The sequence below is a fragment of the Gambusia affinis genome, linkage group LG09 (genome assembly GCF_019740435.1).
Source record: "Gambusia affinis linkage group LG09, SWU_Gaff_1.0, whole genome shotgun sequence".
NCBI lineage: Eukaryota > Metazoa > Chordata > Actinopteri > Cyprinodontiformes > Poeciliidae > Gambusia > Gambusia affinis.
In genome coordinates, this window is record NC_057876.1 from 11,609,939 (window position 1) to 11,633,575 (window position 23,637).

At 40.7% G+C, this 23,637-nt stretch overlaps 2 protein-coding genes across 7 annotated transcripts in view; one reads left to right on the plus strand and one right to left on the minus strand.

Annotated features, from left to right (window-relative positions):
* Window positions 1–11,247, plus strand: part of tenm2a (teneurin transmembrane protein 2a) — a 319,228-nt gene extending 307,981 nt beyond the window's left edge. For all 6 annotated transcript variants that reach the window (XM_044128023.1, XM_044128020.1, XM_044128022.1 and 3 more), the window contains 9 exons: window positions 750–985; window positions 1,231–1,527; window positions 1,749–2,306; window positions 2,403–2,672; window positions 2,791–3,201; window positions 4,383–4,493; window positions 4,591–4,858; window positions 5,179–5,309; window positions 5,829–11,247. In XM_044128023.1, coding sequence (XP_043983958.1) covers window positions 750–985; window positions 1,231–1,527; window positions 1,749–2,306; window positions 2,403–2,672; window positions 2,791–3,201; window positions 4,383–4,493; window positions 4,591–4,858; window positions 5,179–5,309; window positions 5,829–6,566 — 3,020 coding nt within the window. In that variant the 3' untranslated portion in view covers window positions 6,567–11,247. The remainder of the gene's footprint in view (window positions 1–749; window positions 986–1,230; window positions 1,528–1,748; window positions 2,307–2,402; window positions 2,673–2,790; window positions 3,202–4,382; window positions 4,494–4,590; window positions 4,859–5,178; window positions 5,310–5,828) is intronic.
* A 424-nt stretch (window positions 11,248–11,671) lies between these two features.
* Window positions 11,672–21,536, minus strand: LOC122837584 (cysteine-rich and transmembrane domain-containing protein 1-like). Its single transcript, XM_044128028.1, has 3 exons — window positions 21,342–21,536; window positions 14,864–15,182; window positions 11,672–11,941 (listed from the first exon to the last, which is right to left on the minus strand). Exons 2-3 carry the CDS (start codon window positions 15,162–15,164, stop codon window positions 11,838–11,840), a joined length of 405 nt encoding a protein of 134 aa, XP_043983963.1. The 5' UTR covers window positions 15,165–15,182; window positions 21,342–21,536; the 3' UTR covers window positions 11,672–11,837.
* Window positions 21,537–23,637: the final 2,101 nt, after the last annotated feature.

Below are 23,637 nucleotides of genomic sequence, written 5' to 3' on the forward strand. Positions count from 1 at the left end.
ATAATGTTAAAAAAACAGTTGTATGAAAGGATAAAGTGGGAATCTATACAAAGCTTCTTTACCTGTTTATATTGATGTTATGGTCAATTGTTTGGTAAAAGTGTAAATGTTAATATAGCTAGCAGTAGCTTGTGATAACTACTTGGCACGTAAAAATCTGTTAACTTTACTCAACAAAATAGTTATTTTTAGTGTGAATTGGAATAATTAACACAACCAACTGACATTAACATTAGTACATAGTACAATTTTATGATTTTTTTTCATAAAATGTTATCATGTAGTCCAAACTGTCCGGTTATAAAAAGATGTGAGGATCCTTTTTATCTCTTTGACCAACGGATTTGTTAGCACAATCCAACTTCTGTCTCAACAGAATTTACCCAATACTTGGGTTCTGTAAACAACCATACATTTCTTTGTGTGAAAACAGACTAAACGTCTGTGGTTTAAGAAATAAATAAATAATTAAGCAATAAACACCATTTTCACATTTACAAGTTCCTGTAATGTTTAATTTATAAATCCTTTAACCTTAGCAAATCTGATTTTTCTTCTAATCTAATCGAGTTGTATTTTCTAACTGTAAATATTGGTCGTTTTTTCTCATTCCATTTCAGACCACGTTTAACCGCAATCGATATTGGCTGTTTGGCATGCTAGATGTGTTTGCTGCGAGTTCCAAGAACCCCTGATTGCAGAATGTAGTCCTTGCTCCTGAACTCTGTTTTGTTGATCTCTCCCTACAGACCAGGTGAGGAACAGCTATCAGCTGTGCAACAACGGCACCCTGAGGGTGATGTACGCCAACGGAATGGGCATCAGCTTCCATACTGAGCCCCACATCCTGGCAGGTTCCGTCAGCCCCACTATCGGCCGGAGGAACATCACCCTGCCCACCGACAACGGCCTCAACTCCATTGAGTGGCGTCTGCGCAAAGAGCAGACCAAGGGCCGGATCACCGTGTTTGGGAGGAAGCTGAGGGTAATTGATAATTTTGTAAAGAGAATGATTGATTGATTTAAACACTCAGTGCCAAGGTATTCATAACTCTTAAACTTTTAGATTTTTTTATTTGATTTTTTTTGTCACGCTACAATAACTAATTACGATGTAATTTCGGGTGTTTTTGTGAAATAGCGAAGTGGTATAAAACTTTTGTACAACCCTTTGCTTGTTTTTGAACCTCAAAGATCTCTGCTGGAGTGAATTGATTGCTTTTCTTTTAGGCTCATGGACGCAATCTTCTCTCCATCGACTTCGACCGCAACACCCGCACTGAGAAGATTTATGACGATCACCGCAAGTTCACGCTGCGCATCATGTACGACACTCAGGGCCGCCCGGCCATGTGGCTGCCAAGCAGCAGCTTGGCAGTCGTCAACGTTTCCTATTCGCCCACTGGACAGCTTGTGGGTCTGCAGAGGGGTAGCATGAGTGAGAAGACCGAGTTTGACTCCCAGGGTCGCATTCTGTCCCGATCGTTTGTGGACGGGAAGATCTGGAGCTACAGCTACCTTGATAAAGTAAGAACATCTATCTTTAAAAGAGTCACGCAGGAGTTAGGTTTTGCCAAGAAAGGCAGTAGCGACAGTAATTTGAATTGGGGAATTGAATGAAATAATACATCATTTTTATGGTCACCAAGGTGCAAATTACCCCTGGTGCTATTTCACAGGAGGCAAGTCATCCATTGATAATGCTATTATATTAATCTGTATTTCAACGCTCTGCTCTGTTCCTCCAGTCCATGGTGCTGCTGCTCCAGAGCCAAAGACAGTACGTCTTTGAGTTTGACGCCTCAGGTCGGGTCACAGCTGTCACCATGCCCAGCGTCGCGCGTCACACCATGTTCACGCACGTGTCTGTCGGCTACATCCGCAACACCTACAACCCCCCAGAGAGCAACGCCTCCATCATCCACGACTTCAGCGAGGACGGCCGGCCGCAGGCCACGCACTACATGGGCACCGGCCGCCGCGTCCTCTACAAGTACGGCAAGCTGGCCAAGCTGTCGGAGATTGTGTACGACAGCACCGTTGTCACGTTCGGTTACGACGAGACGGCCGGGGTCCTCAAGATGGTCAACCTGCAGAGCGGCGGCTTCTCTTGCACCATCCGCTATCGCAAGATGGGCCCCCTTATCGACAAGCAGATCTACCGCTTCAGCGAGGAGGGCATGGTGAATGCAAGGTTCGACTACACTTACCATGACAACAGCTTCCGCATTGCCAGCATGAAGCCTGTCATCAGCGAGACCCCACTGCCTGTTGACCTCTACCGATACGATGAGATCTCTGGAAAGGTGCGCACTCATCACCAGCTTGGCATCTTTGTCTCTCTTTAGGCACCGAATGTGTTTTTTGTCCTTCTTCCCTAACTATTTCCCTCTTTCCCACAGGTGGAGCACTTTGGGAAATTCGGGGTCATCTATTATGACATTAATCAAATCATCACCACAGCCGTAATGACGCTGAGTAAGCATTTTGACACCCACGGTCGCATCAAGGAGGTTCAGTACGAGATCTTCCGTTCACTCATGTACTGGATGACGGTGCAGTATGACAGCATGGGCCGGGTTGTGAAGAGAGAGCTAAAGATTGGGCCCTACGCCAACACCACTCAGTACCGCTATGACTATGATGGAGATGGACAGCTCAGCGGTGTCAAGGTGAATTTCTGTTTGCACATATTGAGTTTCCCTCCCCCGCGCCTCGCCTTATGTTTCTAGGGAAAATTACGCCTGCAACGTTACTAAAAGCTTTTGAATAATTCACCGTTTTGCACAGGTGAATGACTGGTCCACCTGGCGCTACAGCTACGACCTGAACGGCAACCTCCACCTGCTGAATCCGGGCAACAGTGCCCGGATCCTTCCCCTCCGCTACGACCTCAGGGACCGCATCACCCGCCTGGGAGACGTCCAGTACCGCCTGGACGAGGACGGTTTCCTCAGCCAGCGCGGCTCAGACGTTTTCGACTACAATTCCAAAGGCCAGCTCCTGAGGGCCTACAACAGAGGTCCAGGAGGCTGGAGTGTGGTGTACCACTACGACGGGCTTGGCCGTAGGGTGTCCACGCGGAACAGCCTGGGACAGCACCTCCAGTTCTTCTACGCTGACCTGAACCATCCCACCAGGGTGACGCATATCTTCAACCACTCCAGCTCTGACATCTCATCGCTCTACTATGACCTGCAGGTATGTTTGAAATGTTGGTATGTGTCTTTGTATTTCAGTACAGCACCGTGTGCAACAATTGGCACGCGTTGTAAAGATGTGCAAAAGTCTTTAGGATGAGTGTCTGTCGGTGCATAAGCATCATCTTTGGAGGTGACAAAAATCCCAAGTGCCAAAGTCATTTGCCAGCCTAATCAACCCTACAGATAACGGCAACAAAAACATTTTTTAGTTTGTAGTTTTTTTTAGTCTTATAGGTTGATCAAAGGTGTTGGGAGGTGTTCAACTTGCTGTTTCCCTGGGTTATAAATGTGACAGAGGCTCATTTCTCTTTGCCAGTCTTTAAAATATGAAAGACTACAAAACATTGGCTTTCAAGTAAAGCCAATAAATGTTCAGCTTCATGAATAAAGCAACGTCTTCCAGAAAACATTGTTTTGCTTAAAATTGCCTAAAGCAAAAGTTAAAAAGTTTAGAACAACTGTCACCTTAAGAGTTCTTCGAGTTCTTCACTACACTAAAGAGTGGCCTCTTAAGGTCGCCATAACAACCACTAGATCCTTCCTTGTATGTCGGGGAAACGCCTTTTCTGTCATTCAGTGACAAACGTAAAGGTCTGCAATGACCAAACTAGTGCTTGGACTTGCTTGCTGATTTAGCTTTTCAGCAACAAAATCCACTGTCTTGAACAAATGATGAATTTTTGAAAACACCTCATTCCCGCAGTTAAGCATAGTGGAGGAGCTATGATGCTGTGGGCCTTTTTCTCTTCTAAGTGCTCTGATATCCTGAGAGTACCTGACATGATGAAGTCTTTAAAATACCAGATTTTTTTTTAACTAAAATCTAGAAAACAGAGATTGAGTCATTGGGTCAAATTACCAAATTAACAGGAAAAATGGTTCACCAGACTTATAACTGCTGTGTGCAAGCTATATATTTTTTAAGCATGAGATTTATTTTCCAATTAAATGGATTTACTTAAATGAAGGGTTAAAATACACATAAGCATGAAATCATTTTGAGGCTTTTTGCACGTCTTTACCAGAGGTTCCAGGATGCTAAGTATCAGGGAATTCTGATAATGGCTCTCTGGGATACACTGATAAAACAGATGTAGCCCAATCGGTTTTATTTCATTTCATTTCATTTTATCTTTGGAGGAGCAATGTGACTTAAAGATGCAATCATCTCTTCATTAGGGCCACTTGTTTGCAATGGAGGTGAGCAGTGGAGAGGAATATTACATTGCATCCGACAACACAGGAACCCCACTGGCAGTTTTCAGCAGCAACGGGCAGATGATCAAACAGGTACAACTCAACATTGTTTAATCAGTTTTTTTTATTTATTCATCCTTATACTGTATTTCCATCTCAAAGTAACGTTTCTCCTGTTCACTTCACCCAGGTGCAGTACACAGCCTACGGTGAGGTGTACCTCGACTCTAACCCAGAGTTCCAGCTGGTGGTTGGTTTCCACGGCGGTCTGTACGACCCACTGACCAAGCTGGTTCACTTCACCCAACGAGACTACGACGTGTTGGCCGGACGCTGGACCTCGCCCGACTACAGCATGTGGCCCAAGATAGGAAAAGACCTCTCCCCGTTTAATCTGTACATGTTCAAGAACAACAACCCCCTCAGCGACATGCTGGATGTCAAAAACTACGTCACAGGTAGAGAATGCTGTTGGGTGTTGATTGTCATGGCGTTCCTTTTCTGGGACAACGAGGCATTTTTCTTCGTCACGTAGCGTTCAGACGTTTAAATTCATCTTGGAATATTTAACTCTGGGAGGCTTAATTTCAGTTCACTGAACATAAACTGAACTTTACTTCAGCTTTGATAACGTCAGTAATCTGCAGGAATAAACAGCGGCTTCTGTGCGACACTCTGACTTTTTTTTTTTTTTATTATAAAACTGATGATTCCTTTCCTGTCATGTTTTACTGTGTCATTTAGCAGAGTGTGTTTTGTGTCTTGTCTGCTGCTGTAGATGTGAAGAGCTGGTTGGTGATGTTTGGCTTTCAGCTCAGCAACATAATCCCAGGATTCCCTCGACACTCGCTCTACTTTGTGGAGCCGCCGTATGAGCTGCAGGCCACCCAGCACTGTGAGAATGGACAGGTAAAGTCAACCATCCAAAAACTAAATGGATATATATTTTTACAGTAACTGTAAAATACCCTTTTTTTTTTTTTTTTTTTTTTTACCAAATTTTGAATTAAAAAAAATAGTTTCATAAAACACTACTCACATATTGTCTGAGTGCAACCACAGAAATTACTGCTTTATTCCAGATTTTATGTTGTAAATTAATGCAAAATAATGAAGTGGAATCTAAAGGATATGTGATTGTACAAAAATCTTAAAAGTGCACTGTGCACTTATACTCAGCACCTCTTGGACTGGATTTGTTTCGGAATATCAAAGCAAATACCAAAAATCCTTTCCATACATTTGGTGTTTGTAGAAAATAAAAAATTATTATTTCCTTCGCAACTTTGCACTACATTTAGTTGAATCTAATGCATTTCATTTTGTGGTGTTGGGCATCACAAAGTGATGTAAAGTCCATTTGTCTAGAAGTTGCTCTGAGTTGTGATGTTAGGTTCCAGTAACCTTTTTCATTTCTTGGTCATTTAGCTCATCACTGGTGTGCAGCAGGCGGCAGAGCGCCACAACCAGGCCTTCATGGCCCTCGAGGGCCGTCTTCTCAACAAAGAGCGCCGCAGACGTAAAGACAAGCCCGGCCACTGGTTCGGCACCAGCACCCCCATTATCGGCCGCGGAGTGATGCTTGCGCTGAAGGAAGGCCGCGTTGTGGCCGGCGTGTCGCCGCTGGCCAGCGACGACAGCCGCAAAATAGCTCTGGTGCTCAACGGCGCCCAGTACCTGGAGGGCACTCACTACACTCAGGACGGGAAGGACTGCCACTACTTTGTGAAAGTGGGATCTGCCGACAGCGACCTTTTGGCCCTGGGGCTCACGAACGGGCGGAAGTCTCTGGAGAGCGGCATCAACGTGACGGTGAGCGGCCGGTCGAGGAGAGGCGTGACCGTGGAGTTCGCCGTCCCGTCGCTAGTGCTGAGCATTCGCTACGGCCTCTCTGTGGACGTGGTGGACGAAGAGAAGGTAAGACTGCTGGAGCTGGCCCGACAGAGGGCCCTGGCGGGGGCCTGGGCCAAGGAGCAGCAGCGCACGAGGGACGGGAAAGGCGGCAGTCGCCTCTGGACCGAAGGGGAGAGGCAGCAGCTTCTAACGACGGGTCGGGTCCAAGGCTATGACGGCTACTACGTGCTGCCGGTGGAGCAGTACCCAGAACTGGCCGACAGCAGCAACAACGTCCAGTTTCTCAGACAGAACGAGATGGGCAGGAGGTAACAGCCCACCTGAACCCCGCTGACTCTTCCCTTCTCTCCCGACACCTCCGAATTTTGTCCCTTTTTTTTCTACCCAGCCTCCTTAACCTTACTCCTTTGAAAACCTACGGAGAACTAACCAACAAACGGGGTTACTCACGGAACGCTGCAGGGACTTTTAAAAAGAATGAAAAACATATTATTAATTTTACTGCCACAGGCAAAAAAAAAAAAAAAACACAACAAAAACAAATGTTTAGTCAATTTTTTTGTTTTTTGGAAAAAAACAAAACAAAAAAACTTTGATCAACTGACAAAAAAAAAAAAATAATAAAAGAAGCACTGAAGAACTCTGATAACTGTTGCTTACCCAATAAGAAGATTCCCCTTTTTAAAAAAGATAGTGATATTTTCGCCCATATTTATTGGGTCACATCGAGAGCAGCCACGATAACGCAGGGAGAAGGGAAGGGCGGGGTCGCGCTGCGGCAGCCTCCGCGAACGGCGGCTTGTCTCGTCTCCAATAAAGAAACTGAAGGCGAAGGGACCAAAGCGGAGACCGAGCCTCCTCAGAGCGCAGCCATCACCCGACATGCATCACAAAACAGCGACGCCAACGCGAGCCGTCTCCCTGTCTCAGGCCTCCCATTGTCCGTCCACCACCAGTCCAGTTCCGCCGCCGATCAACCAAGCAACAGGACAACGGCATCCATGAACATCCAAGCTGATGATGAGCTGAAGCATAAACTCAAAAAGAAAGGAAGAGAGAAAAAAAAAAACAACCCAACAAAAAGTAAAAGAAAAAAAAAAGACGACAGCTATATCTGTGGAAAGTGGCATAGCACCACGTTGTTTATTTTGCAACCGGGGGTGGGTGGGGAGCGGATTCACACACACCCTCCCCATCCCCCATACATATGTGTCAGACTACACTTAAAAACTTCAGGATGTTGCGTATACCGTAGATGCCGTAGTTTTGTACGTTTCAGTCGCGGTAGAATTGTGAGATTTTCACCAAGGCACTTCTGTACAGCTCGATCAAACACACACACACAAACACACACAAACACACACACCACTCACCAAGTCCGACAGACATGCTGAGTTACTATTTATTTGGTTTGTTTCTTTTTTTATTTATTTATTCTTAGTACTAAATGACAATCATGAATGAGTCACCAGTTCTTATCGAGACGAACATCGATGGACGAGCTTCTTTTGTTTTGTAAGATATGTAATAAATGTTTTGTTTGTTTGTTTTTTGTTGTTTTTTTTGTTTTTTTTTGGTTTTTGTATTTGTTTTCGGTTTGCTGACAGGGAAACAATAGTCAACTGGCAAAAAGAGTAATTTATGTAATGAGGTGTTTTAAAAAGCAGTTTATACTTTAAATAAAGTCTTTAAAACTGTGAAATCTGTTTTTTCGAAGTATATTTCGATGTACAGTGTATAGACTTACCTTTATGCAGCACAGTAGAATATTGTTCAGAATATCAAGTTTTATATTTCTAAGAGGAAGTGGCTTGTAATGTGCGAAACCTTTAGCTGCTCTTACTACTCTAGAGTTTTGTGGCACTCTGATACTCCATTATCTACGATATCGGTCCAAAGTTTGTTTTTCTTATTCTTTTTATTTACTGTTTGTTTGTTTGTTGTTTGGAAGCAGATTCTTTCTGTCCTAGATCCCAACAGCAGTAGCAGTAATGGATCCCTCTCACTGTGAGGAGACTCGTGCTGGATGTCATAATGTACCAAATCAGTATTATCAGAGGATGAATCTTATACATTCACTGAAACGAGACTCTTCTGAGAACCTTATCAATAAAACATAATTGTTTACTTCAACTGAGCTTTCATCTCATCTCTTGTGTCTGAGGACGGAGCATCATCATCATTCAGGCACCAGCGGTCCACTCTCATTAGTTGCTTTTCAAAAGCAATCTTTCAAACGCCGGTGATGCGCTCGAAAGCCAGGGTTTCCTGTCTTTGTGAATTATGCATCATAGTCAATGAAACGATAGTTTTGATTCAGTTTTCCTTAAAGGGAGACAGTATTATGTGTTTTCCTTGCATATTGTGCCATTTTATACCACAATTAAGTATCTATTACCTTCAGTTATAAAATGCTATATATCAAATATCACTTAAAAGATGTTTGATTTTATAATCAAATTGGGCCTCTGTCTCTTTAAGAAGGTCCTGCTCTTTTTGAAACTCCGCCTCCAGGAAGTCATCACAACGTTTTTTACCAGCGTTTCCCTGTGAAGTACCATAGCTCCTATAACGAGCTGAGCTAATGGCTAAGATGTTAGCCATTAGCTGCTGGCTAATTCCTGCAAGCAGCTAATGGCTGCTGGCGTCACAGAGGCGGAAGCTCGGAAACTGCACCTCCGAGGATGAGCTGAATGGTTGCCACGGGAGATTAAAAATTTCTGATACATTCATGAGAGAATCAATGCAACACTCCAGGTAAGTTTTTGATGACGGAATAACACTATAATGTGATATAAAGCTCAAAAAACATAATTCTGCCCCTTTAAAACAAGGAGGACGTGTTCTAGCAAACAGTAGCCCCCCAACTACTGTTCTCAGGAACTATGGCTGGAACAACACACATTTGGTGCATAAGTGGAAAGAAAACAATGTACTGGTTTCAATATTGTATATGTCAATTATAGAGCCTCCTTTTGCTGTAGCGACTTGTCTTTCAGGATATGTCTCCAACAAATGTGTGTTGCAACTTAAATTTGAACCCATTTCTACATTTTTGTACAGTAGTTCAAACTCAGTCAGATTGGAGGGAGAGTTGGTGAAAATCAACTTAGAGCCTTGCTACAGATATAAAATTGTGCTTATGTGTGGTCTTTGACTGGGCCATTCAGGTTGGGATTTGAACACAGGACCTTCTTGCTGCAATGCCACACTGCTACCAACAGAGGTGGGTAGAGTACAAAAGATTTATACTCAAGTAAGAGTAGCTTTACTTAAACCGTTACTCATGTAAAAGTTAGAGGTTGCTAAAAAGTCCAAGAAATGACTTAAGTATGAGTTTTAAAAAATACCAAAGTAATGAGTAACTGATCATAACCTCTAATGTAAAATTTTAAAATTATGGATTAGGTGCAAATTCTAATATCTTAGAGACAAAAAAAAATTACAAATTGATAAAATTATAAGGTAAATTTAGGAAGAAACACTTCTAAAACAAAACGCATGAAATAAATGCTTCTAATGGGTGGCGTATATATACTAAAACAAGGAGAAATGCTTCTAGTTACAACATATACTGTTTACTGTATCTTCACTTGTTCTCCAACAGTTTCAGCAGAAAGAAAATAACATTCATACAGTTAAGCTGGCGTACAGACAAGAAGTCTCACTTAAACATAAACCGTAAAGTTTAGTCTAGCAAGAGAAGCAATGCTTCATATTATTGCTATATTTGCGCACACATAAAAGTACATTTTTTTCCCCCAAAAAGTTACTTAACTAAATATATCTAGGGACTACCCAGTCTGCTTTGTTCTAAACTTTTCCAATATAATTCTGTGGATGTTTAAAGTCAGCACACAACAGTCTCTTGCACTCTGTACCTTTTTGTCAGGATGGTCCCTTAATTCCATCTTCCCATTAACTTTGACCAGCTTCCCTGTCCTTGCTAAAGAATCACCACAGCATGATGATGAGTTTTACATTCTGTTAATCTATTGTGTCAATATTCAGTTACCCAGAAACGTGACAGAAACACACACACACACACACACCTTTTATTACAGCAAAACTGGTTCTGAATAAGCTACAGGGACTTTTGTAAGATAAGATACTTAGTGTTGTACGTAACCTTTTAAAAAGATATATTTTAAGAAAAAAAAATTCGGTGTAATTTTCATCCTAAAAATAAAAAAAGGGGCAACTGAATCAAACGGTTGTAGCTGCAGGCCAGATTTGCTGCATTAATGAATTGTGGTCAGGGGACAAACAAAATCAAAGTGCTGCAAAAGGGCATTGAGCTAAACCTAAAGAAAATGAGTTATGACTGGTCAACTCTACACAGGAACGGTTCACCCGACTAAAGATGAACCTTCTTCTATGGCAATTTAAGTTATCAGTCCAAACCCGAACCCTCAAATTAAAGATTTGATTTTTCTAGATACCTATGCGTCTGCAGTAAAATTATTTATTCTTAATGCTTTTGACTTTTTTTTTTTTTAACCAGATATATGAAGCGTGACCAGGAAGTGCACGCCGAAAAATAAGCTCAACATTTCCAGGTTTCTACAGCTAGTATTGATCTCTAGTTTCTGCCCAGCTTGCTTCTTCCACACTCCACTTACATCCATACATATTGCTGCAATCCACCCAATAATTGGAAACGACAAAGTCTTTAATTATAGCAATAAATTACTTTAATGAAAGACAAAAAAAAGGCATCCACAGACTAATAGGGTTTCCTCTGTTGAGCAAGTGCAGTTGTTTTTTTTTTAACAATATTTCCAGATATATTTCCAAGGTCCAAATGACAAATAGAATAAGTTTTCATAATAATAAAAGCACATTACATTGCAGCCATTAAAAAGTTAACAGTCATCCAACGAAAGATTACCTTTGTGTTTAAAAATGCATTTTACTTATTTTCACAAAAGAAAAAAAAAAAAAAAAAAAGTGAGAATGTGAAAATAAAACTGATACATTTCAAGCTTCTAAACATCAACCCTCCCGTGGCTCGTTAGTAGCCAGGGTCTGGGTGAAATTTGGGAACAGAGCCCCATGATGGGAGAGTAGTCCTGTTTGCTAATGTAGCTGAGGAGTGGTGACGAAGGGGTCAGGGTTCAACAGGCAGGCAGGCAGGATTTCTTTCTTGCAGAGGTAATCACTGTAAAGTGCCAAAGAGCATCACACTAGATAAGCATGAGATCCGTTCATACTGAAGGAACAAGCATGTACAATGTGCATCTTTCTCAATGTGTGTGTGTGTGTGACGATTGTGTGTAAGTACGCAGTTTAAAAAGGGAAAAAAAAAAAAAGAACCTCAGATTCATGTTGGTGTTAAGAAGCTCCGTTACAGACGAGGCAACTTGTGGACAGGTCGACCAGAGCCAAGGACTTCACATTAAGCGGAAAGACTTCCCTATGAGACTGGAGCTTTTGTTTATTGAGAAATAGGAGAGACGATGAGGTGAGAGGGTAGAGGTGAGACGGAGCCAGGTTTTAAGGCAGAAGAAGAAGAAAGGGGAAAGGTTGATGAGGTTTTCGGCTTAAGGGAGATTAATAAGGCTGAGCAAATGAAGGAGGACATTATGTCAACATGTCCCAGAGACAGCAGCAGCACAGCGCCGTCCAGCAGGCCGTCAGGCAGGTGTCCCCTGTGTCGTCCCTTCTTCTGTCCTCCACCACATACACTGGGAGGGAAAGATACGCGGAAGATTAGAGACGAGTAGGAAGGGCAAAGGAAATCGAGAATGCAATTGGTGATTTATTTTTATTCCCCCATTCCTCCCAAAAGAATAGCAGAAAACCAGAGATATGTCCAAGAATTACTCTGTCAGGACTCTGGCAGAGAGTTCAAGGGTAACCAGGGCCGATATGATTTCCTCTAATTACATTCCTCAAAGGAGGCACATCTCCATGGCAATACCATAGCAGCTGAGATCCACAATCCAGCAGGAGCAGAGTACTCTTTGTACCTCTGGCCGCATATAATGAGTTTGCAGCATAAAACAGTAAAACTGTCCTTCACTCCACATGTACAGCAGAGGCTTTCCGTCTCATCTAGTCAACAATTTTTAATCAGAAACATTAGAGGAGACTATTAGACATGTATGAAGTTAACAGATGTTCACAACAGGGAACTAGAAAAAAATCCAACACAAGTGCTGAATAAATTCATCTCCCCTTCCTTGTTTGTGTGATTAATAATTTATGTAGAGCCAAACAGTCATCCAGCCTTTAACAGCCTGACCCACCTCAGGTCAGACCGTAAACGGAAAGCGGCTCCGATAACGACGCAACGACCTGATTATTGTCGGGCCAATATTTAACAACTCTTGTCTTGATCTAAATGTCTCACAGCGAGAAGCCTGATCAACCAGAGAATGCTTATCTTGACTTAACTGCATATGCAGTTACACCCCCACTACCTTTTATAAAACGTCTCGATGTTAATTATCCTCTCTGTTCTCTTTGGGATATTTTACGTTGAACTTTATGTTTCACATATTGTTCGAACACTGGGGAACTACCGATGAATTAACTTACCTTGATTCCAAACTCAAGCATGACTACACACGGAGGATCCTCAACGACCTGAACTCTGTGATCAGTTTAAACGTTTTGGTGGAGCTGAAACAGTTATTTAACAGACAATCCATAAACTGTGTAATTAAATGTACCTTTGAGATTTTTAGTTTTCTGTTTTGCATTTATATAAACTGAGGAGTATTGGAGCTCCAAACAGCTAAATGAAACAATTTGTTTCATTGTTTAACAATGCTTTACCCTTCTGCGACAGATTAAATTTAATGAAGTGAGACTACAGGAATAAATAGAGTTCAACGTTAAGCTGAAGGTTAATAATAAGCTCCTGAAATGCCATTCCCAAAGCTCTGACATCAAACCTATTAAAATTCAGCGGACTCAGTCTAAAAGCCAGGTGTAAGCAAATAAACACACCAGCTGAGATAAACCTAAAACTGTCTGCCATGGAAAGTGATCCATGTCCAGTCAGAATGATGCCAGAAGCTGATGGCTACAAAAAAAATAAAAATAAATAAATAAATAATCACACAATCAAGGTGAGTTTGACCTGAATGACAATAGAGGGGATTTATGATTTATGTACCGTATTTTCCAGACTATAAGCCGCACGTTTTAAATTTCCAGATTGGCTGGTCATACGACAGGTGTGACTTACTTGTCTTTTAACTTTTCATGACAAAATCTTTTTTAACTTATGCAACTTGTAGTCCGGAAAATATGGTCTATATTTGGGCCTGTTTGAATCCCAAGTTTTTAGAGAAAATCCACCAACAAACTGATTCTTACGGAGTTTTTAAACGCAGACAGTAAAGATATAATAAAAAAAAAAACATTTAGTCTGAAATGTTGACCTGATTTTTATGCTTAGATACAGAAGTTAATCTATTTTATGGGCTTTATCATCTAATACGTACTTGTTTCAGATAGGGGTGCACCCTAGTTTTCTAATTTTACTTTTGACCCACCAATTTCAATTTTGACCAATGGCCAATTTTTTTTAGGCACTGTGATAGAGTCGCTAAGTTGGCAACAGTGGGGTGATAACTGTTAACTTATTAATTTATCAATTATTTTCAGACCTTGGTGGAAGTAGATGAGATTGGTTCCACATCAGCAGGCTGATAATTGGTAGCCCCTAGTTTCAAAGTTATGAGTTTGAAAACACAACATACTACAAAGAGCTGTAACAAGCTGAAACATCCTAGTTCTAATTGTTTGTGTTCTTGATCACAATCGCAACGTTTCAATCTAGGATTGTTTGTCAAAATTTACGATCTGAAAAATAAAAATAAAAAGTCACTGACGAGGCTTAAATACATCTAACACTTAGGCTGTTAGAAGAAAATGGAAAAAAAATGTGCCTTCTCCAGCTGTATGTCATCATGAGTCATATAGTCATTTGACATAGGAACTCTGTAAAAGGCTCCCGTCTCTCTGCGTGCATAAAAACTAGAAAAGGTGACCTAGGTGGCGTTGTTGTCGTTCTGCCATTAATACGTCTCTGCAGCAGCAACAGGTGCAGTCGCAGGGCCATATTGGTGAGCATATGTAAAATGAGACATGGCACGTGCAACGCTCCATTCGAACTAATAACGCTGTTGTGACTCGGAGGGCTCCGCAGCACCAGCGCTCATTAATGTGGTGCTGCGCAGCCTGTTCTGTGGATAACTAAAGGGAAACAGCGGCAGCCTAATGAAAATGTCCCATTTGCCCAAGAAAGTGCAACAAATGTGTAAAAAGGGCCAAACATGCCCTTTAATCACACTAGAGACAAAAAGCTAATGTTCCTGGCTGAAACGTACTGCAGGAATGCGATTTAAGTAAAATCATGCAGGAAAAATGAAAGGCTGGTAATATTTAATAGCCTCCAATATTAATATGATTTATACATTTTGTCTGTGTCCACTTTACTTTCTCTAAAACAGTCATCTCAGCGATCACAGAGCCTTTAACATGCTACTCCACTCAGCACCATGCTTCCTATATCATCAACGGTATCAAATATCTTCTGTTGACTATTACAATACATCCTATATACACTATAGAGGTTTTTGCACACCACTCACCTGTGTTTTTTGGGGCTTCCCCATACATGGGTCCAGGAGGGGGTCCACCCTGCCAGGCATACTGTGGCTGGCCTGGATATCCCTGGAATGGGGGCTGTCCTGGGCCAGGATAGGGACCTTCAGGACCCATTGGTCCAGCGGGGTAGTTGGGGTAGGCTGGGTTGGGCTGGTCCATGTTTACTGGGTATCCCTGTGGAGGATAACCGTGGGGCGGGTAGCCCTGAGGAGGTGGGCCCTGGCCTGGGTAGCCTGGAGCAGAAGGGCCACTGCCTGGGTACGGAGGCGGCTGCTCGAAATTCATCTCTGGGCTGGAGAGTCACTTTTTAAAAATAAGACAAATGAACTTTTTAGACCACATCTAGTGCACATTGCAACCACAAGATTTGGTGTCTCTTCGGGATTCTATGTTATAGGTTCACACATGCTCATCCGTAATTGTAAATTTGAAGGAAACTGATACAAGACTCTCATCATGTTTTACAAGTAAATGTTTGAATGGTGATGCTGTTACTGCTGCCCTAGTATCCAACAAATTTGTTGAAAGAAGAAAACCACTAGAAGACCAGTTCAACGTTTACGGGACAAGTAACACACCATCGACATTAAGAAACAGTAGTGGCAGCAACATGCTGACTCAACGCTTTTCTCTGTCCACATTATGGAAGTTAGTTAGAGTTGGAAACTGCAGAAAACAAGGTCTGGCTTAATGTGGGGTCACATAATAAACAGGCTTTTTATTTAATAAAATACATAAATAAACATTTATGTAACCTTTCAAGTAAAATAACCACGTTTGTTTACTAATACAAGAACAACACAATACAACGATATAAAACAGTGACATGTACACGTGTCACCAGAAAATGCTGAGTAATTACGCTCATATTAGAATAAACTTTAGCTCATGGACAGCAGAAATCTACTAATCTAATGTTTCTGATCTCTGACGTCCATTTCTTTAAGTGCTAAACCAGACGATGTTGTGAGAAATAAACTGCAAAGGAAACTGTACTGGCTTCAGGAAACCCAGAGCACTATCCGATCGGTTAAACACCCCATGCAAAAAGTCAGAAACACCTGAATGGATTGGACTTGTTTTTTTAATATGGCAGGTTTGAAACTGAAATAAACAAACTCAGCATACAAACAGGAATGCAATAATTCTCCCTCAATATGAAACCTGTACATATCCTACTACATCATTATAAAATAAATATCCAATCCACTTTACATTCAATCTGCTATCCAGTTATGAATTTAGTTAGTACTTAAAGGAATACTTCTTAATCTGACCACAACATCTTGCTGTCTCAGTCTCTTGTAACATACTATGCTATCTCTGCAACACACTGGCTGAACAGTTATTTCCTAGTATTCTTAAAGGGCCAGCACACCCATTTAAACTAATGACAGAGCCTGAACAGAAACAGCATGTTGCCTATGCTAGGTGCAATACAGGCAAAACATATTTTGGGGTGTGAATAACAGCAATCCTGAACTGTCTGTAAAAACCCTGTCCTTGTTACCTCGCTGGTTTTTTCCTCCACCAGACATTTTTTGTTTTTTTTTTTCTCGGCAGATTCTAATTTCTCCTCACCCGAGAATACCCTGAATCACTGTCCCTGCTGCTGGCCTCTGCTCTGATGTGGATATTGTAACCAAAAAAAGTAACTTCTTTTTCCACATAGTTCTACACATGAAGGAAACAGGACTGTGTTTATTCCTGGCAGTAAATTACCAACAGGGGATGTGACATCGATAAGAAAATTAGTAAGCTTGTTACGAAGATTAGCATGACACAACGGCATGGACTAACTAATAATCATTTAGCTAACATTATTTGAATCCAACAGCATAACTTAATACAATTCAAAAAGATTATTGATCTGAAGGACAAATTAAATGTTGCAACACGGTAATAATTAATTAGAGTGATTGTAGATGTTGAGAGATGGGAAGGGAAGATCTCCTGTAGCAGTCTGTATTACAGCCAATTTGAAGAAGCCTCTCAATAAAGATTCTGTCCCCTGAAGAGGAAGCTAAAGGTTGTCTATAATTTTCCTAATTTTATGTAAAATCCTTCTTTGCATCACCTCCCCTCGCTGGGCCACAGATGTAAAACAGACGTTAGCATGTGAATGCTCACGTTGCATTTAAAGACGGCTCAGACATAACACACAACAGATTAAACTGTTGTAGTGGATGCGTCCTCGGTGTAATCTGTCTCGGCAGGACCAGGATACCTGAATGGGCGGGACTGGCCCCCCCAGTGGCATGTGGATTGGTGCAGAATCTGCATAAGACTGGGGTTCACATTCCAGCAGCACAATGACCCTAAACGCACAACAAAGAGCATTCTGGTGCTAGGTTAAAAGAGCTCAGTCAAAGTCAAGACCCAAATCCAATTACAAATCTGTGGTAAGACTTAACATGTTATTGTACCCACCCAGGAAATATCCAGCCAATCAGACTGTGATTGAGCCATTTGGCAAAGAAGAATGGGCCAACAATTCAGTCTCTACCTGCTCAGAATTGGTTTTCTTCCACTTCACAAGTAAACACAACTTAGTGTTGGTTTGTGTTTAGGAACATTCTTTTGATAATTAGTGAAACACTGAGTCAATCAGAGAAATGCTCATTTGTCTTTGGATATTTATTTTGAAAAATCAGATCAGGCTAGAGAGAGAGAGAGAGAGAGAGAGAGAAAAAAGAGAAAGAAGAGGGAAGAATAAGTGAAACGTACAATTCTTCTTTCACGTACACGGTGCCTGGTACCCATCTCTCCCTTGCAGGGAGTTTCTCTTCGTTTCTCCCACTCTGGTTAATTGGTACTTCTACCCCTAAATCAAACTCAGTTCAAAAGAGTTTTGGTTTTGATGAGGTCCAGAGATCTCCTCTGAGACTTCTGTTATCGGTTCCATAGGAAAAACACTTGCTCAGAAACCTTCATTATCAGTTCAATCTTCCCAGTAAATACGCCAAAGTTTTATTTTCCTAGACACCTGTCACATCAAATCCATTCTTATGCAAGACTTGAGAGACATGATTCCACCAAGACCTACATTCTGCTGTAAACAATGGGAGTAAAGCAAACACGAGTATCAGCTGTCTCCGTTGCCCTTTCTTCCTGTAGGACTGTTAGGAAACCTCCAGAGACACTTTAGGTAATGAATTCTCCTGAGCCCAGATAAGACATCTTACCATTCTCAGGAAGGGACAAAAATGATGAAACCGTTTCACAGTGCAAGAAAAGTACACATTGTGATCACCGACTACCTTTTCTCTGACCAGTTTCCTCCTGCACAGAATGAAAACTCAGCCACATGCAGCAGACGAAATCCCTGCAGATTGTTTTCATGACTGCAGAAGGCGTCTCACAGCTCAGTGGTCAATCACAATTCCACCAGAGATGAGTACCATTAGCTTACGCTTCACAAAGACTTCAGCATAGAAAATGAGGCTGCTGAAATGAACCATAGAGAACAGGAGAGACAGAATGTGACCGGCCTTCACCGGTTGCACTTTCACACCTCATTTTCCCTCTCCGTTCACACGCAAATGTGAGAAGCCCAACTAGATCACACATTTCGCATTACGAGGGCTGTGTGAAACGTTGTGCAAATGAGGGAGAAAACTCATAAACACGATTCCAGGCAAAGGTTTTTAATGTTTAAGCTTTACTTGGTGAGTTCAATAAACACCTGAAGCTTTTTCGTTCCACATGAATGAAAAACCTTTGTTCGAGTGGAACGAAGGTTGAAGGTAAGTGGATTTTTATAGGTAACCGCTAAGGGCTTGTGATGAAATAGATCCGAGGCCCATCACAAGCCACCATGATGTCTGTCGCCACATTTACGTACAACAATAATAACAATGGAAGAAATGGGGGTAGATGGAAATCTGAATCTCTGCCTCTCCTCCTGGGATTTCTTCGTCACTTTGTATGTACACTGTAAACACCTCCTGGTTATCTTACCCACCTACTTTCTGTGTCAGGAGTTACATAAATAAAGATACTGAAAGAAAGAAAACCCTTGTGTGTGTGTGTGTGTGTGTGTGTGTGTGTGTGCGTGTGCGTGTGTGTGTGTGTGTGTGTGCATTTGTTTTCTGCTTTGGAAAAATTAACATTGCTAATATTTAGCTCAAAGTACAATTTCTAATTACTTCTTACGTATTATCAATTTCTAATTACTTCTTACGTATTATCAGCAACTAGTTTTATTGTGGCTGTTGGGAAATATCCCAAGATGATTGGTACAATATATGCTTATCTCTTAAACACGGTTCGTCTGTGAGACATGAACTGATGTAATGGAAAACAGGCTGGAAAACAGGGTGGCGCTTTATAATCAATGTTTGAAGTAGGTATGGTGTTTATAAGAGGTAAAAGACATAAAAACAAACATTTTCAAAATGATTAAACGTCTCTTATTGCCTCTAAAAATATTTGAATAATCACTGTTACACTACTCTTTGTGTGAGTATAATGTACAAGGTTTTACAGAATACTCAAAACTGGTGTTAGCATTTTATATTAAAAATAAACACATCTTAACGCTCCTGACATTACTAAAGCAGCAGCCCATGTGTGTATTCCCAAGAAAAAAAGAGATTTCCTAAACTCAATCATTCCCAAATCACACAGACAAAAGCTTTCAGTCATTTAAGTTGAAAACTCAAATAGCACTCTTTTTATATGAAACTATTCTACGATACATTGAGCCTTTTTATTATTATGTGCTGAAAATGTTGCTGTCTTCTACCAGCGTCCCAGCTCACGTCTCTACTGCCGCGGCACACATTACAGAAGACTATATAAGCATACATATTATAGCATAAATAAGGTTTTTCATAGATACGTGAATCAATTTCTTTTCAGCTTCATAAAAAAGCTAAACTAAAAGTCAACTCCATACTGTCTTACTCCATACTAGTGTTCCTTGATCCTAATAACAAGCACAAGTCTAGTTTTAACATTTCAGCACCAAACTATTGCTGGAAAAACCTCAAATTGTATACAAAGAGATTCTCTGATTATTTTTCACACCAGGGTGACAGTATTACACAAAACCAGGACCCAAGACCTGGGCCATACTGATTTATAAACCTTTACCTGTATATTCCTGCTTTCGCTATGCCAAAGCAGGAATGTACAACAACAAAAGAAAAAAACAAAAAAACACTGGTCCTCTTCTGGTGTTAGATTACAGAATAAACACATCATTCAAAAGAAAGCCCTAATATCTGACACCAATGAGGGAGGATCTGTGCCGACTCTAAAGTTTGTCTTTTGGCCCACTGTTTAGTGTCCTACATAAAAATGGTTCAAGTCAAGATGTCAAATGTTGCAAATGGACTAGAAATTAACTGAATTTATTTTATTGAGCCCGTTTAAGTGCAGACCAAGAGCACTAGAGATGACGTCTTTAATTTGTGACTATTTTTAATAATTATTTGTATGACGTTTTAATTGTGTAACTATTTGCAATTGATTTATGACCTTTGCTGCCTTTTGGCCAATACTTTCTTAAGAAAGATTATGGAGTTTTTAATCTCAGTGGGACTTTCCTGGTTACACAAAGGTCAAACAAAATAAATAAATAAATTTAATTAAATTTTCTTTTTTAATTCATTCAGTACTGTTGACTAAAACAAAGTACAGCTTTATGTTTGCATATCTAATCTACATGACTGGTCTCGTCTTCATTTGCATGGGTGTCACCTGTTGTATGTTTTTCTATTCTGAACAGCAGATGTCTTGGGTTAGCTCGAACCATGTTTTCACAACAGGATCTTGGTGATAAGATCACAAAAAGACACATACACACAGGGAGGAAAGTTCATCTGGGGGATCTATGAAGCCTTCTGGAATAGGCCCAGTCATCTCCAGTTAAATATAGCCAATACTGTCATCACTGAAACTGATAAACCCAGGTCCACCGTACCACAGGTAAAAGTTAAGGCAGTTTCCTTTTACTACAAAGCCAGAGCTTTCCATAAAATATAGCAACTATTGTAACTTAGCAGCCCATGTTTTCTTTTCCCAGTCTCCAGGGACATGAAGGCACAAGGTAAGCTGTAATTCAAGACACCCCTTTGGAGCTCATTAGGAGGTATCACCACAGATATTTTTCACACAAGTGGGTGAGCACATTTCACCATTTGCTTACTCACTATAGGTAAACAACTAATAAAACATTTAAGATAAACGAAACCAAGATATATAATATTGTTCTGTTTAGCTGCTTAGCAACACTAATTTGACTGAAAATCGTTTATATAATATCTCCATGTTAGCTGTACTTGTATTTATAGCTAATAATCATATTTAAGCCCCGTATGAAATATCAAACTAGCCTGTCAATATTAGACATGCGTAACACGGCACATCCAGGCCATAACCCTGCCCAGAGGTTCAAATTGAAAAGGCTCCTAAACACATAAATATTGCAGTTAACGGAAACAATGAACCGCTTACCTTGAAACAAAACGGCTCCGATATTTCTGTGAACGCAGTGATGTTAGCTTAGCGGCAAACTCACTCTCCGGTGCTGTTTTCTTTACTATTTTTACCGCAATGAGCAACCCCCTTCAGAAGCCCAGTGCGTACAGTCTAGTGATGGGCTATCTGAAGCCAGGCTTCGAGGCTTGTACCGAGTAATGAGGGGGCGTGTCAATGAAGCCCCGCTTCGAGGCTTGTGTCGTCTTGCTGAAAACCACGTGACTGGCAATAAACGAGGCCTCGCATTGCATGGGTCACGTGACTGCTTCATTTTGCGTGTCTGTTTTCAAAATAAAAGCGTGATGAGTCGCTGCTTGATCGCATGAGTGGAGCATTTGTCTTCATAAGTGGCCGAAATAAAAGGAACCTTTTATAGTTCATGTGTATTAATGATTTTGATGATGACACTCATCAAAGTGTAATGTTTGTTACCAGTTTTCTCAATGGTTGATTGTGGCATATTTTATGACTTTATATTTATGTGTTTTTATTATGTAAACCATTTTGACACTGCATTGTTGCTGAAATGTGCTACACAAATAAACTTGATTGAAAAGGAGCCAGCAAGAAGAAAAAAATCTGACATCTGGGAATACTTGAGATGATTCACTCACAAGATTCTTAAATAACAATAATTAAACCCTTCACCTCTAAAATTTTCACCTTCTTGAAATTTCCACTATTTCTTTGTTCTGTAAAAATATATCAGTCTTGCACAGCAGAAACAGACTTAAAGCTGTTGGATGAGTAAAATTCTGGCTTATGAGTAAAAATATAAGGGATCAGATCAGAGAGCCAATAGAAAGTTTTTCAGGAGGCAAATCAAAACTCGAAGAAAACTGTCTGCCCCAACAAGCACTGCACTCCAAGTACACCAAAACAAATGTCTACTGTTAAATCAGTCAATGACAGAAGAAAACAGCCATTAGGATTGGCAACAAATAATTTTAATAACTAAAAACGATTAGTTAAATAGGATTTAATTGACTCTCCTGTTACTAAACGTGAGTTTGACAAAAACTTTGTGACAATATTGCATTTACTAATTGTTTTTAAATATGTCTGTCTGAGTGACAAGGCTGTCACAGCTTCACCAGCAGATGTCACTAGTGAGAAATGAATGAAGCATCGAGTAATGAACTTTTGGGCAAAGCAATGGGGCGGAAGCTTCATTGCTTCATGAGGCTTCATTTGCCCATCACTAGTACAGTCGTAGCTGGACGTGACGTCATTTAGAAGGGCGTGCCTAACAATAGTAGAAAAAAAAGCTCTGAGAGAAAAAGCACATGATTGGCGGTTGACACGGCAATTGGTCACAGCGTCCAATCAAAAACGAGGACAATGACTAAAGGAACGTCAGGAAGAAGAAACTGTGACTCCTGATCTTTTGACTTGATGAAAGATTAAACAGACCCACATCCACAACATCCTGTGGATGACGAGGCAAACACCAGGGGAGGAAAAAGCTGAGATGAGTGACTAATTTGTGTAAATCAGTAAAAGCTCACTTTCTTGCTTTTGCCTCTGTAGATTTTAATATAAGGGTAATAGAAATTTGGCATCATTCCTTCATTAGTATTTTTGACACAAATTGCATACACAGCTGTAAAATAAAATCCCCTGGCAGATTATTTTACTTATAATCTGCCAGGGGATCTTTCCAACTTCATGTATGGACAAAATCTGTCAGTGGAGCTACTACTTTAGTTAATATTGTCATTTGTGTAATTATGGTTATTTTAGTCAGGTAATCTATGACATGTTCTGACAATCGGATAATCAAATAAAATATTAATACAGTAAAATAGTGGTAATTGAAGTATTCATATCAGATGTCAATATCAGCCTAAATTTTCATGGCTCAATTATTAAGTCAACCTGGACAGGAAAATACACAAAACTTGAAATGATATTCAACAAAATAATAAAGCAGGAGGTCACCAATACATTGAAGAGCATGCATACTCCTGTTTTTCGTTTATGTATTTATCTTCAGTCAATCTAATAGATGAACTCCCATTTTGCATAGTCTAGAACAGGGGCCACCAACACTTTCCATCCTGGGAACCATGAAACAATTTTCGCTGACTGGGTGAATTTGTGGATTTCTGAAATGTATGATTTTATGCCTTCTTTTACCAATCTTTATTTGTTGTATTCATGTTAATGTGAATTTAAAGACATAACATTGAACTTTGTACAAAAAACGTGTAATTAATCTGAATTCTCACTATCACCTTGCAGTGTCTCAGTGACTCCATTAGAGGTCGCA

Bases quoted from the DNA above. Each gene is read 5' to 3' on its own strand.
- LOC122837584 (XM_044128028.1), bottom strand. From the start codon at position 15,164: ATGAATTTCGAGCAGCCGCCTCCGTACCCAGGCAGTGGCCCTTCTGCT. The intron at 11,942-14,863 runs GTGAGTGGTGTG...TTTCCCTCCCAG, and splicing joins GGAAGCCCCAAAAAACACAG to TGTATGTGGTGGAGGACAGA.